Source organism: Pristis pectinata, chromosome 38 (assembly GCF_009764475.1).
Source record: "Pristis pectinata isolate sPriPec2 chromosome 38, sPriPec2.1.pri, whole genome shotgun sequence".
In the NCBI taxonomy this organism is placed as follows: domain Eukaryota; kingdom Metazoa; phylum Chordata; class Chondrichthyes; order Rhinopristiformes; family Pristidae; genus Pristis; species Pristis pectinata.
In genome coordinates this window covers 1,043,064-1,057,472 of record NC_067441.1, presented here as the reverse complement: position 1 = coordinate 1,057,472, position 14,409 = coordinate 1,043,064, and the positions used below count along the sequence as shown (strand labels likewise).

At 46.9% G+C, this 14,409-nt stretch overlaps 1 protein-coding gene across 1 annotated transcript in view; it reads right to left on the bottom strand.

Annotated features, from left to right (window-relative positions):
• Nucleotides 1–2,538: 2,538 nt before the first annotated feature.
• Nucleotides 2,539–14,409, bottom strand: part of scyl1 (SCY1-like, kinase-like 1) — a 37,815-nt gene continuing 25,944 nt past the window's right edge. Inside the window, exons 15-17 of the mRNA XM_052045243.1 lie at nt 12,794–13,099; nt 11,235–11,316; nt 2,539–9,437 (exon numbers count right to left, since the gene is read on the bottom strand). Of these exons, the coding sequence (XP_051901203.1) occupies nt 9,313–9,437; nt 11,235–11,316; nt 12,794–13,099 (513 nt within the window). The 3' untranslated portion in view covers nt 2,539–9,312. The remainder of the gene's footprint in view (nt 9,438–11,234; nt 11,317–12,793; nt 13,100–14,409) is intronic.

Here is a 14,409-nt window from a genome sequence, read left to right as displayed (position 1 = left end):
GCCACTCATTGGGCTCCTGGCAATCATCACAATGACCAATCATAGAACTCAGTGGGTGGAGCAACTCATAGCAGGTCTTTCAGCCCAACTTGTCCATTCAAGTTGCCTAACTAAGCAATCTCTCCAACATGCCCGCATTGGGCCCATATCCCTTTAAATCTTTGTTCTCCCTGTACCTGCCTCAACCACTTCCTCTGGCAGCTCGTTCCACATACCCACCACCCTCTGGGTGAAGAAATTGCCCCTCAGGTCCCTTTTAACTCTTTCCTCTCTCACCTTAAACCTGTGCCCTCTAGTTTTGGACTCCCCTACCCTGGGGAAAAGACTGTCTGTTCTCTTTATCAATGCCCTTCATGACTTTATAAACCTCTATAAGGTCACCACTCAGCCTCCTTCACTCCAGGGAAGAAAGTCCCAGCCTATCAAATCTCTCCTTATAACTCAATCCCTCCAGTCACAGTAACATCCTTGTAAATCTTTTATGCACCTTTCTAGTTTGAAACATTCTTCATGAAGTTCCCTTAAGAAGGCAACATCCATCATTCGAAGATCCCCACCATCGGGGCTATGCCATCTTCTCACAGCTCCCATTGGGCAGGAGGTACAGAAGCCTGAAGTCCCCACACCACCAGGTTCAGGAACAGCGACTTCCCTTCAACCATTCGGTTCATGAACCAGCTGGCACAACCCTGATCACTGCCTCAGTACAGCAACACTGGGACCACTTTGCCAAGAAATGAACATTTCTTTTGTTCTAATTGTGTTCGTAAAAATTGTGCATAATTTATGTTTTTCTTGTGAATACGTGTCTGATGCCATGTGCCTGTGATGCTGCTGCAAGTATGGACTTGTGCATATGACAATACTTTGGAAAATTGTAGTCCTGAGGAAAGATTGCCCCTTCCTCTCTTTCTGGCAGCAAATTCCAGACCTGATAAAATTACTGGTCTCAATATTCCTGCTTATTTACTCTACATTCTGTTGCCTTGCAGCACCTTCCCCAATGCATTGCCTCACCCTCCTCTGGGCTACATTCCATTAGCTGTTTTCCAACCAAACTAAAGTTAGCTGGTGAAGATCAAAACTAAAACTACAAAAACTCTCCTGTCGACTGCACAGCCAGCCTTCATTTCCTCTGCAAGTTTCTTTATCAAGCTCCCTACATTTACATGCACATGCAAACCTATCTGCGAGTCCTCACTTTGTCCCTGACCTACAGTGTTTGCATGATATTGCCTTCTTGCATTTTCTGGAAAAGTCCAGCAGCCATGAATTGCTCTGCAGGATGATCCACGCCCCTGTCAATCATCCCGGCCGCATCAACACCCGGTTACGTCATAGGCAGCCCGGCGCATGCGCGCTAGCCTACTGCGACATTTGAATCCGCACGGCCGCTGACGAACCGGTTCCAACCGGCGCAGGGCGGTTGACTTCTCACACCCCAAGTCCGTGTCCATGCGCCGAGGCGTCGTCGAAAACAAACTCACTTTTCCATCAGACCGGCGCAATTTTTCGACGGTTTCGAGTGTCCCGGGTCGGCGCGGCGCGGGCGAGGGCCGAGCCGTGCGAAGTGCCGGGGTTCTGCCGTCGGGTGGGGAGATGTGCTGGGGGAACTACTTTCCGCGGAGGGACCCGGTGACGTGGCAGCCGACACGTTATAAAAGGCGGCGCCCGGGCTTTGTTGCGCAGACGGCGGCGGAGCGGAGGGAGGGAGCGGGGCTGCTGGCCGGTGGGGGAGCGGGGCTGAAGCTGGGGAGCAGGCAGGACGGCGGGGCTGTGGGCCGGCGGGGAGCAGGCAGGATGGCGGGGCTGCGGGCCGGGGCGCGGGAACGGCGGCGGCGCATCAGCGCGCCCTTCAGCCGCCTTTGCGACCGAGGGGGATGGGCGGCTGTGAGGAGAAGGGGGGGGGGGGAAACGACAGACAGCTGGGGGCCTCCGTGTAAGAAAGACCTGAGGCCGGGAGATGGGGGGGGGGGGGGAGGTGACTGCGGGACCCGGGCTGCCTTAGTGAGGGTTGGGAGGGGCGGAGGGTCGGTGACGGCCGCCATTTTAAGTCGAGGCCTGGCCGCCATTTCGTGGCGCTGTCCGGGGGGGGGGTCGGGTCGGCCATTTTGTGGTCGGTGGCGGCCATTTTGCGGGGGGTGGGGAGCGCGCCCGCGGCGGTTCACCGGGCCGGGGGTGGGGCTGGGACTCCGGCTTTGTAGGGGGGGGGGGGTTGGTGGTATCGGGGCGCGGCCTCGGCTGTCCACCGGGCTGGGGTCGTTGAGCAGGTCGCTGTGTTGCACTTCCTGAAGGGCGGGGGGGGGCGACCTTTTGTTGGGGGGAGTGGGAGCTCGCTCTGGGCTGTAACCGGGCCCGAGGGGTGGGGCTGATCCTGTTTATGGTGTTTTGGTGGGGGGGAGGGAGAGAGAGGGCTGTAACCAGGCCTGATGGGAGGGGGTCACCCTGTTTGCGGGGAGGGGGAGCTCACTCTGGGCTGTAACCGGGCCCGAGGGGCGGTGCTGGCAGTTCTGAGGGAGGGGGTCACCCTGTTTGCGGGGAGGGGGAGCTCACTCTGGGCTGTAACCGGGCCCGAGGGGCGGTGCTGGCAGTTCTGAGGGAGGGGGTGACCCTGTTTATGGTGTTTTTTGGGGGGGCAGCTCACTCTGGGCTGTAACCGGGCCCGAGGGGCGGTGCTGGCAGACCCGGGTGGGTGGTGGGACGGTGAGGGGTAATGGTGACGTGGGGTGTCTGGGTGGGACAAGGTGCCGTCATTTGCCGCTGCCGTGAGTGAGTTTTCAGCTGTCATCTGTAAACGTTCTCGGTGCAAGGAGCCAGAAGTGCAAGGTCAGGGATGGCCCCCTCCCCCTGCTGCTGGGGGCCAGAAGATGGCAGAGAGTTGAGCCGTTGGCTGGTGCTACTGTCGGTCTCAGTAGGTGTGAGGAAGGGACTGGACTGTGATGGATGCTGAGCCCGCCAGGCAGGGTCAGTGAAGATAATGACCGAGCTGTCCAGCAGCAAGGCAGGAGCAAGGGAGGAGAGAGGCGGCTGAGCTAGAACACATGAAGAGGTGGAGGCAGAGAGGATGGAGCGAGGCAGATAGCAAGAGTGAAGATGAGCCAGCCTGGTTTGTATGCTCGGAGCCCAGTGCCGTGCTTCCTCTTCCCACCGTGGGGTCCATTGGGTGGGCAACAATGTCTAGTTTTATCTTCCAGGCACCTCATTCTGTGAGCTGTCTTGCTGTCTGGAGCAAGGTGCCGTCGCTGTGCTGCACTTTCTAGGGAGTCACTGGCATGAGCCCTCAGATTGGAAAGTCTTGCTTTGCTCGTCCTGTGTTCTTACCTCAGTAGGTGGAGGTTCAGTGTGTAACTTGTCAAGGTTGCGGTCAGGACATGATGCCAACTGAGCAGTTTAAGGTTCACTTCTTCACAGCTAAGTGCACTTTTGGACTTCACAGTTTACTTAGTTAATTTGGAATATATCTGTGCGCAAAGTAGGAGAAGCTGACAAGTGAAGAGGCTTTATGCCTACTGTAAGAAAGTGTAGTCTGTATATTGTCCAGGCTTTAAGCCTGTGAGTGTGGGGAGATCAATGGGCAGACCAAAATTAAACAGATTGGGCTTTAAGCCCACATTCACTGAACTGGTTGTTTGTATTCAAATGTTTATGGCTACTGTGTCAATTGAAATTGCCATGCATGGCTTTATGCCTTTGCTGGGATGTTCCACACAGCACTAGTGCATGTAATACATTTAATCAATATTGTCTGAAGATGAGTAAACAGCTTTAAGATAATGTCTGCATTTGCAGCAATATTCTGGAGTATGTAATTTTCAGCTCTTCTATATAGGCTTTATGCCTGTCATTCAGAGCTATGTGTGGGCTTTATGCCTGCAGCCCAAAGTTATGTGGAACTTTGTGTTGGGGGAGGGAGGCAAAACGGTTTCTAGTTCTTATTTTTCAGATATAAGACAATAATCAGCTCTAATACCAGGACCCCATCAAACTTGAAATTGTTGATCAGAAGATTTATTGCAAACTGAATCACCGGCTTTCTGTATATCATAATTTGGCTACTTAACAGGAGCTTTCCTTAGGCAACATCTATTCTTACAACACTTCCACCTTTTCATCAAGATACAAAGACGCAGCTAAGTGTGAGCTATATTTCTCCAAATATCAATTCCAAAATTTTAGTATAAAGCTTTAAAACCTGCCGGTTATGACTTTTTTAATCTGTTTCTCTTAAAGCAAGTATGAACAATGCATCTATTGGCAGAAATAAATCTGTTGTTCTGGGTGGGGTACAACAAGTTTTCTTAGAATTTTCTTACAGATTCTATAGACACCCTGACGTCAGTAATGTATCTTGACTGCAAGGAGCCAAACCATTCAGGATCATGGAGAAGGAAACTATGTTGAATCCAATAAAGCGGATTGGGAATGTGAATATTGGAGCTAGCGAAAGTCAAATTTCTGTCGTTAATTGTCCTTGGAGTCTGAGAATTTAATTTTTACACTTCAGATTTGGTTGTACGTAGCTGAAGGTAACTTCTGCTTTTGCCAGATTAACAAGTTGGCTTAATGGATAAACCATATTTCAGGCATTAGTGTCTTAAGCAATAAGATGGGAACAAGATTGAAGTCTCCTTCCAGATTGGGAAAAGTGCATAAACTCGATGTGCAGTAAATGGATGGAAGAATGTGACCTGGGGAAGGTCAAAACTTTGGATTGCCTCTATTTTTGTGAAAACTTGGGACAGTGCAAACTAGAGATTTAATATTTAACATGCAGGAAGAGATCCAGAGTTTGAGAATCTGCAACTAGCTTAATTTGAGGAAATTTGCGGATTGTTAGGATGGAACACGTGCTATTGAGACTTTTGCAGGCATCCAGGGAGACGCATCTGCAGTGAAACAATGAAATAACATAACTTCCACGATACTGAAGAATGAGGTGTTCTAAGTTTCAACCAGGCAGTTGTGATGCAGCTGAGGAACTAATCCTTTCAGTGTAATGGTACGAAAAGAGCTCATTCAGAATGATGGCATCCTGTTGCAGTGCTCAAGATAAGTCAAGTAATGTTTCTTATTTAAGTTGTGTATATAGTGGTGTATGAGGCAGACTGGAGCAGTAACTGATTACTGTCTGAATTATTGCTGTACTGGAGTTTGTACCTTCAACCTAAAATTTCCAGTCTAAACAAAAACAATCTCGGGCATTGGATTTTTCATCTTGTATGTCACTTACAAGTTTGAATTCCATCCCTATTGAGTCTGTAGGAAACTATCCCATTTTGTAATTGTAAATTACATCATGCTTGTATATCTTATAAATAAACATCTGCTTTGGAAGAATTTGTTTCCTAGAGTGGGCAGTGGGTGATAGGGAAAAGTTGTTCCAAGATTTTATTTTCCAGATGTGCTCCTACAAAAGCTTTTTTTCCCCTGGTGTGGAAACTGTTCAAGATCTTGTAAAGCTGTCTACAATCTCAGCAAGTAAGCCTGCAGAATCTCATAATGATTTCAGAATATAAAGTTGATTCTTGTCTGATCTTAAGGTAACACTGCGTAATATGTTGTAGAATGCCTTGTAAGCGTTTTTCAGTTAGTTAGTCCTGAGGACAGGTCAGTGCTCTTGGATGAAGACCACTGAGATGACTGAGCCTTATCTGTCAGTTTCTTTTAATTGCTGTGAAGTCACTTCAATTTGACTTGCAATTTTGTACATCCTGATTTGATCTGGTAGAAGAAAAGTAGAATTAATAGCATGGAATTGGGCTTCTGTGTGCATGGTTAACTGCACTCTAATCTATTCACCTTGTAGAATTGGCTGTTTGATCACAAATCTATTTGTAAGTTGGATTGAAGGTGTCAGTTGGTATTTTCCTTATTTGGCAATTCTTAGCTGCTTAATAGCTGCATGGTGTCATAAATAAGAGACTAATTACCTTGTAAAATCCACTTCAGGGGATTTTGCTTTGTAAATTACTTGCATGCTCTCTAGGTAATAAGAACCTGTCCAAAATGTATTGTTTTGAAGTTGCTATAGATGAAAATGCAAGATGACTAGATTTGCATTGAAGAGAAACTTCAGTAAGCATTAGTTTCCATGAATTGCTTGTCTCAGTAATGGGGAGGGGTGGGAAGAATCAGACTTTTTTTTTCTTCAGATTTTTTCAGGTATGACACGAGTCTAGAAACAATCTCATAACATTTTAAAAGGATGAATGAATTTGCGGCTGGAGCTGTTCGTATGACTGAATATCTTGGATCGTTTAATCTGTTTGCAAGACTTGTAGCCTTGTTTCAAGTCCCAGATCCTACACTTCCCAAGCATGTTGGTAGTTGGGTTCAGAAGCACTTCTGTACAGATAAGTTGTATATTGAGATTTCTGAAAATTTACCTGGTAAATTTAAGTTGCAAGTTACAAATTGAAATTGCCTCAAATTGAGGGGGTGGATGGGGAGGAGGGTCATACTTTTTAGATTTTATTTTGCAGATGCAAAGAAACAAGCCTGAAATTGCATACACATCTGGTCCAGCAACCTTCACTAAATGCAGTAGGTGATGCTTTCAAATAGCATGTTTCTCCTAGATACAACTGAACCATGGATGTAGATGTAATAATTTTGGAAAAAGTAAATTTCAGAAGGCAGAGTGAGCTAGCAAGTAGTACTGCCTGTTTGAGCTTGAGTGAGCTGTGAAATTAGAAGGCTTGAATGAGTTACCAAGTAATAATCTGCCTGCTTCAGGAGGCTCCAGTAAGCTGCAAGTGTATATCTGGTAAGCAAACTCAACTAGTTGTATTTGTCTACGGCTTTTGTAAAGGGTCATTTCATTCAAACTGAGGAGTGAGATGTGGATTATTACTGCATGTTTTCCCACAAGATTAGATTCCCACTAAATTATAAACATGAACTTCGGTTCATTTTTTGGGGGGGGGGGGGGGGGGGATTCCAGTGCTGGGTTAAACAGTAACTAGAGTTTTTCATTAAAATTTGCTGGGGGGGGGGGGGGGGGGTCTTAGGACTGAAAATGGCACTGTTCTTTCTCCCCAGATATCCATTCTTGCTGCTCAAAGTAGAACTGAAAATACTTAATGCACTCATCGATGAGTTTAGGACAAAGGAAAGAGTCTTAGTCTTTCAGGTATCCATCCATTACCCAGTGGATATGCTGCGTTGGACAGCCTTTCCAGTAGGTGCTGACTCTTCTAATTAAAACAAATTTAAAGGGGTTTAGGGTGGGGAACAGTCTGTTCTTAGTTCTTTCAGGTTTCCATTCCGTGCTGCTTGCATAGAAGAATAGTGTCGTACACTGGACTAAACAGGTGCTGAATTTCATTTGTACTATTTTATTGAAATCCATTTCAAAGGGGCTTTGGTGGGGAACATTCTTTATTTTTAGTTCTTTCAGGTCTTAAGGCCTTGCTGCTTAGACATGGAACATACCCGTACTCTGGACTCGCTGAACAGGTGCTCCATTTGTTGTTCAATCCATCTTTATTGAAATCTATTTCAAAGGGGCTTGGGTGGGGAACACTCTTGTTTTTAGTTCTTTCAGGTCTACAGTTCATGCTACTTAGATGGATTATAGCCGTACACTGGATTTGCTCAACAGGTGCTGATTTTCATTTTTTCATTATTTACATCATTTTCAAGGGGTTTAGGGTGGGAACAGTCTTGTTCTTAGTTCTTTCAGGTCTCCAGACCTTGCTGCTGATGAACACTGTGGACAGTCTTTAAACAGGTGCTGAAAACTTTTTCTATTTAAAGAAAATTCAATAGGGTTTCTAGGGTGGGGAAAATGGCTTGTGTTTAGTTTTTCAGATACCTGAATCCTGATGGGTCCAGCCACGTAGCCTCCTAATTCTGCAGATGAACGCAAGCCCTTTGTACAGTGCAGTGTCCGTAAGCTGTCAAATGTGTATTTTCACCATATGTAACTGTATGAACTAAGCTACATTAAGCTGTAACTATGGACAATGTGTAATCTGTGTTGATCAGCAGTACTTGGATTTTCTTTTGGTTGTAACGTTGCCAGAATTGAGGTTGTCTCCATCTGTGCTGTGTTGGTGTGGTAGTTTTTGTTACCTTTCAGTGTAGTGAGTGGCATTGGCTTGAAAGTTCGGAGTTTGGAGATGGAACAGTTGGTTTGAGATTCTTCATTTCTCGTCAGAATTGTTTTGAGAATACACTGACTGCAGGAATTCTACCATCTGACATCGGAATTTGAAGTTTAGGCAGCAATCAGGTTTTCTTTTACTGGGAGAACAAATGTTGTTTTCTCAGGTTTTGCTTTTGCCTTCATAATTCACCCCAAAAAAGCAAAAGATGCTGGTGGTCGGCACTCCTGGTTTCCAGGATGGGGTTCAAATCCCTGCAGCATTTGCTTCATTTTGCAAACTAATCCTGATGGAAGGCAATTGTTTGTGACTGAACCTTACTCTATTCACTGATTTGCTGCTTTATTTGCATTAGGAATTGAAAATATTCTAAACCTGTGGAAAAATATGGTAGAGATTGGATTTTCTGCACAGGTTGAATTTCTTCAGCTGGCACTATTCTCAACCCAAGTTTTTATAATGTGTAGTAATTAAGGGCTTGCTTTCTTGCAAATGACTTTTCTGAAATGGAGTTCAGAAGAATATGGCTTTTCACTGCAAGAGCTGGAGCACCAGATGCACCATTGTGAACAATGTGTTGGTGGAGTGGAACATACCCAGACCTGAAGGCGGCACTACAAATGCTGACACCAATTTGTGTTACTATTGCAATTTATGTATGTATTTTTAATTCCCTTTCTGGCTAATTGTGACACAGCTTGCTGTGAAATGGCAATAAATGAATGGCTGAATAATGTTCTGGGGCTTTGAGTATTATTGAGAATGCAGCTCTAAGGAATTAACATTGATAAATGCAATGTCAGAGAGCAGCCCTGGACTTGGGCTGTGTGGCTCATTGAAGGCCTCAAATTGTTTACTAACTAAAACTTGTGCACAACTGAAGCTGAAAAGTTAATCATTGAAATATAAAAATGCAAAAACTATTGCAGCTCTTACCCTTTTACTGCATAATCATAAAAGTACATAGCAAGACATGATCTTGTTAAAGATTATAGTCTTCAATAGTCAAACATGTCATGCAATTCTGAAGACAGCAATTTTGATAATGGATCCAAATATGCTGGCTGGTTTGGTCATCCCAAGCATCAATGATGCAATGTCCTTGCTGTTCTTACATACGGCATAGAACAGAAGATACTTTAAAAATTACATCCTCAAACAGTGGAGAAACTTGGCTGAATAGCAGTGCACGGCACCATTCCAGTCAGTCACATTTTCGGGCACCGAGTTTCAGTGGTCCTTTGGCAGCCTTCCTCTCGGCTCGTTTTGCTTCAATTTCCTTCTTCCTCTCCTCCCGCTTTTTCCTGGCGAGATCAGATTTACTCAGTCCTGGGTTGGAAAGGGCACAGGTGAAGGTCAGTTACCCCAGAAGCCACAAACTGCCCCACCCCACCCCCTCCCTTCACAACAACATAAAATGGCAGCTACCTCGGATGTGTGAGAGGCAGTGTGTTTGCCTGTGAATTGGGATTTATTAAAATAGACCGTGCATCCATCTGCAGTTAAAATAAGCAGGCTGCAGTGCCCTTGCAACGTGGTAATATCACTACCACACCAATCCATTTCGTGTCTAGAAATCTATTGAGGGCGAGGAATTCCAAAGATTCACAGAAGAAACCCTTTCCACACGCATCCTGCTCTCCACCTTTGCGTTTGCCTTTACTCCCACTCCATTTATCACACCATGATCACCCTTATCCCAAGAACGAAGCTGGCAAATCCCTTGCAGCGCAGATGAGAAGACCAAGCTTTCAGGGCAGAGGTGCAACGTGCAGCTAGGACCGTACCTTGTGAGAAGGAAGCATTCAGAGGGACCGGGGAGTGCTACCATACTGGCAATCTTTGGCTTATCAGAAACAGCCAGCAAAAGTGAGTCCTGTTTGTCATCTTTTCCACACTGACGATGATGCCCATCTGCCCCAATCCTATGTGCAATTCCTAACCTGTCCAAACACATTTTAACTGCTGTAATTGTATCTGCTTCTGGCAGTTCAGTCCCCTCAGCTCTGACCACATCCTATTGATAGCCCCTCATTTTGTGTCACCCCTCAGCCTCCTACATTCCAGTGAGACTAAATCCACCCTATCCAATCTCTCCTCATAACTACAGCCCTCCATTCCAGGAACCATCTTGGCAAATTTCTTCTGCACCCTCTATTGCTACCACATCCTTCCTGTGGAGCAGTCTCACTTCCCAACACTTTAAAGGCAAGCATACCACATGCCCCTTTCACTACCCCTCACCTGTGTTGCCACTTTAAGGGGGCTAAGAACTTGCACCCAAGGTCTCTGTACATCAATGTTCTTAAGGTCCCTGAGGTCCTTTCAGAATCTGACCTCCCAAAGTGCATCACCTCACACTTGTCTGCATTTAAATTCCATCTGCCACTGTTCTCCCCAACCCTGCAGCTGACCGTGTCCCACTTTCCTTAATCTTTGCGACTGACGTCTCTGCCATTTTTTGTATTTTACTGATTTCCAGCTGGTCAATGTCCTGCTATATCCTTAATCCTCTTCGCTCCAGCAATTTCTGTGCTGTCTGCAAACTTACTGATCAGACCACCTACAGAGGTCCCAGCACTGATCCCTGCGTTACACCACTGCTTACAGACATCCGGTCAGAAAAATGCCCATCCACCACTGCTCCCTACTTCCTATCACTGGGCTGATTTTGGATCCAGTTTGCCCACATGCCAAGGACCCCTGGTGCTTTAAAGATATTTCAACAGATCCAGACCTTCAATCACATTTTTTCAGATGCTTCCATTTCATTAAGCTTAATGGTGTGAAAGCACAGCAGTCATCTTTGGTGGCTGTTACTGAATTCTCAGACCTTGTTACTTCCTAACTGGATGACAACTGCTCAAGGCCAAGAAGCACTCTACATTCAATCACACAAACCATTATCAAAGTCAATGCAGCTCCTAGGGCTCAGAAAAGAGTTTATGCAGAACTATTGTACATCCCACTCTAGATAAGCAGTGGAGATAAAGACTGCCGATGCCAGAACCTGGAGCAACAAACAAGCTGCAGGAGGAACTCAACAGGTTCAGCAGCATTTGTGGGGGAAAGGAACTGTTTGACATTTTGGGTTGAAACCCAGCACCAGTGAGGCAGTGAACTGACCTTGATCCAACTCAACAGACTCCCAGTTTTCCTCTGTGTCCCAGTTGCCAGCAATATCGTTATTCCAAGTGTCCTCAGCTTTCTGTGAAGTCACAATTAGAGATCCATTAAAGCTAGGAATACCACGACTGCACCACAGCAGCAAGCTCCCAGAGAAAAAAGGGAACAACCAGTGTTTGAGATGCTGGTTTGTGGATAAAGAGTCATAGAGCAAGACAGCACTGATACAGGCACTTCGGCCCAACGAGTCCATGCTAACCACGGTACCTACTCAGCTGCTCCCGATTTCCTGTGTTGCCCAGATTCCCCCAAGTGCTTCTTAAATTATGCTGTTGTACCTGCCTCACCCACTTCCTCTGGCAGCTCGTTCCACACACCCACCACCCTCTGCGTGTAAAAGTTGCCCCGCAGGTCTCTTAAATCTTTCCCCTCTCACCCTAAATCTATGCCTCCTAGTTTTGGACTCCCCCACCCTGGGGAAAAGACCGTTGCTGTTCACTTTATCTGTGCCCCTCATGATTTTATAAACTTCTATAAGGTCACCCCTCATTCTCTGATGTTCTGAATAAAGACCCAGCCTGCCCAACCCCTCCAGTCCTGGCAACATCCTCGTAAATCTTCTCTGCACAGTTTAACCACGTCCTTCCTTTAACAGGGTGACCAAAACTGTACACAGTACTCCAAGTGCGGTCTCACCAACAACTTATACAACCCAACATAACGTCCCAACCCCTGTACTCAGTGTCCTGACTGAAGGCCAGCGAGCTAAATGCCTTCTCCGCGACCTGTGACGCCACTTTCAATGAACTATGCACCCGTACTCCTGGGTCCCTCTGTTCCATTAAACTCCCTAGTTCCCTACCATTCATACTGCAAGTCTTACACTGGTTTGACTTTCCAAAATGCATCACCTCACACTTATCTGCACTGAAGTCCATTTGCCACTCCTCGGCCCACTTCCCCAACTGATCAAGTTCCCCCGTAGTCTATGATAACCTTCACCATCAACAACACCACCCTGCTCTACTTTCATATCTCTTTTCCCTCACTGGCTTAACTTTATGGCCCACTTGCCATATCCATTTGCAGACTTTTCAGATCTCTGCTTCAGCAGCAAACTTGGCTATAATATACTTGGTCACCTGCCATTATTAAACAGTGAACATCCCCAACACTCACCAGTTCAGCAATTAACCTACAAAGGACCCGATTATCCTTGCTCACGGGACTTTAATCGGAAGGATAAATTATGAATAGGATGCACTAAATTGTTTCTTTTTCTCCTCCTGTGTCCTCATTGTTAGACCGAAAATAAATCTGCTTCTCCACACACCCTCCGAAGCACAGTCCATGCTGTTAGAGCAGAAATTGGAAAAAGCTTGGCTTTTAGAAGGCTCTTTACCCCAAGAAAACCAAGCTCCAAACAGAAATGTAATCCCAATAAAACATGCTTAGGTTAGGAAGAGGTCCCAAAGCTGCCTGGGTTTTTAAGGAGAAGCTTTGAGAGTGAGTTGGTGGGGGAGGAGGGAGAGACACCAAGGATGCACATTCCCATTCACCTGGTCAGCAGCAGGTGCTTGACTGATGGTGGCAAAGTCGTCCTGCCTTCTCCCACTGCCCGTTCCGTCCCAGTTGTACTCACTGGCCAGTCGAGCTTCCCTCCGGCTCGAGGAACCTTTGACCTTCAGGCCAACTGAAGGATTTGCTGCCATCTCTCCCCATTCAGTGCTCCAGCTATCTTCTGCAGAGCACTGGCCCTGCGACGCTGCGGCCGCGGGTGTCCAGCTCTCCTGCAGATCCCAGCCCGCTGCGTCCCACTCGGTTGTTGCCGGATTCGTTGCTCTGCTCCCAGCGGCAGCGAGGTTCTGCAAATGGAAACCACACTGTAAAGATGCTGCCTCCATTGCACCGTAACTGTCGGGTCGTTCACAGAGGAAAGGTTTCTGTTTCTAGAACGCCTTTCACAAAGGGGTGCGAGAAGTAGTAGAGGGGTAAATGGAGTCATTGGTTTAATGCAAGCCGTGCAAAGGCCAGGGGATAAATATTGGGCCCAAGACACGGGGGAGAACTTTCTACTCTGCTGCATAAAAAATTTACATCCTGTCAACCTGCCCACCCCAGCCCCCCAGTGGGGACCCCCCCCCCCAACCTAGCCCCCACCCTCCACCCGGGAACTACCACCACCCCCCCCCCCCCCACCCCCACACCCAACAAACCCAGCCTAACCCCTCAGTGCCCAGCTGTCTGTGACAGGCAAATGTGACCATGGAACACCAGAATTCTTCATTCACATCACTAGACATCCAAAGTGCAGCGCTACCTCAGTGCGTCAGAGAGCGAGTTTAGTCCCTCACATTATAACTTACTGTTAAGAAGGCGTATGGAGCGTTGGCCTTCATTAGTCGGGGTATTGAGTTCAAGAGCCGCGAGGTGATGTTGCAGCTCTATAGAACTCTGGTCAGACCACACTTGGAGTATTGTGTTCAGTTCTGGTTGCCTTATAGGAAGGATGTGGATGCTTTAGAGATGGTGCAGAGGAGATTTACCAGGATGCTGCCTGGATTGGAGAGCATGTCTTATGAGGATAGGTTGAGTGAGCTCGGGCTTTTCTCTTTGGAGGGGAGGAGGATGAGAGGTGACTTGATAGAGGTGTACAAGATGATAAGAAGCATAGATCGAGTGGACAGTCAGAGACCTTTTCCCAGGGCGACAATGGCTAACACGAGGGGGCATAATTTTAAGGTGATTGGAGGAAGGTATAAGGGGGGTGTCAGGGGTAAGTTTTTTTTTTACACAGAGTGGTGGGTGTGTGGGACGCACTGCCGGCAGAGGTTGTGCGGGCAGATACATTAGGGACATTTAAGAGACTCTTAGATAGACACATGAATGATAGAGAAATGGGGGGCTATGTGGGAGGGAAGGGTTAGATAGATCTTAGAGCAGGATAAAATGTCGGCACAACATTGTGGGCCGAAGGGCCTGTTCTGTGCTGTAGTGTTCTATGTTCTAACTTGGGCAGCAACTGTCCGAGCTGTGCCTGACAGACAGGGTATATACTGATAGCAACCATTTCTGGCAAACTTTGACTTGCTAATGGAGGGTTGCTGGGGTTTCCAGGCAGCATCTGACCCAGCCCAAACCCACTCCGAGCACCGAGTTTTGGATCCCGGGGCAG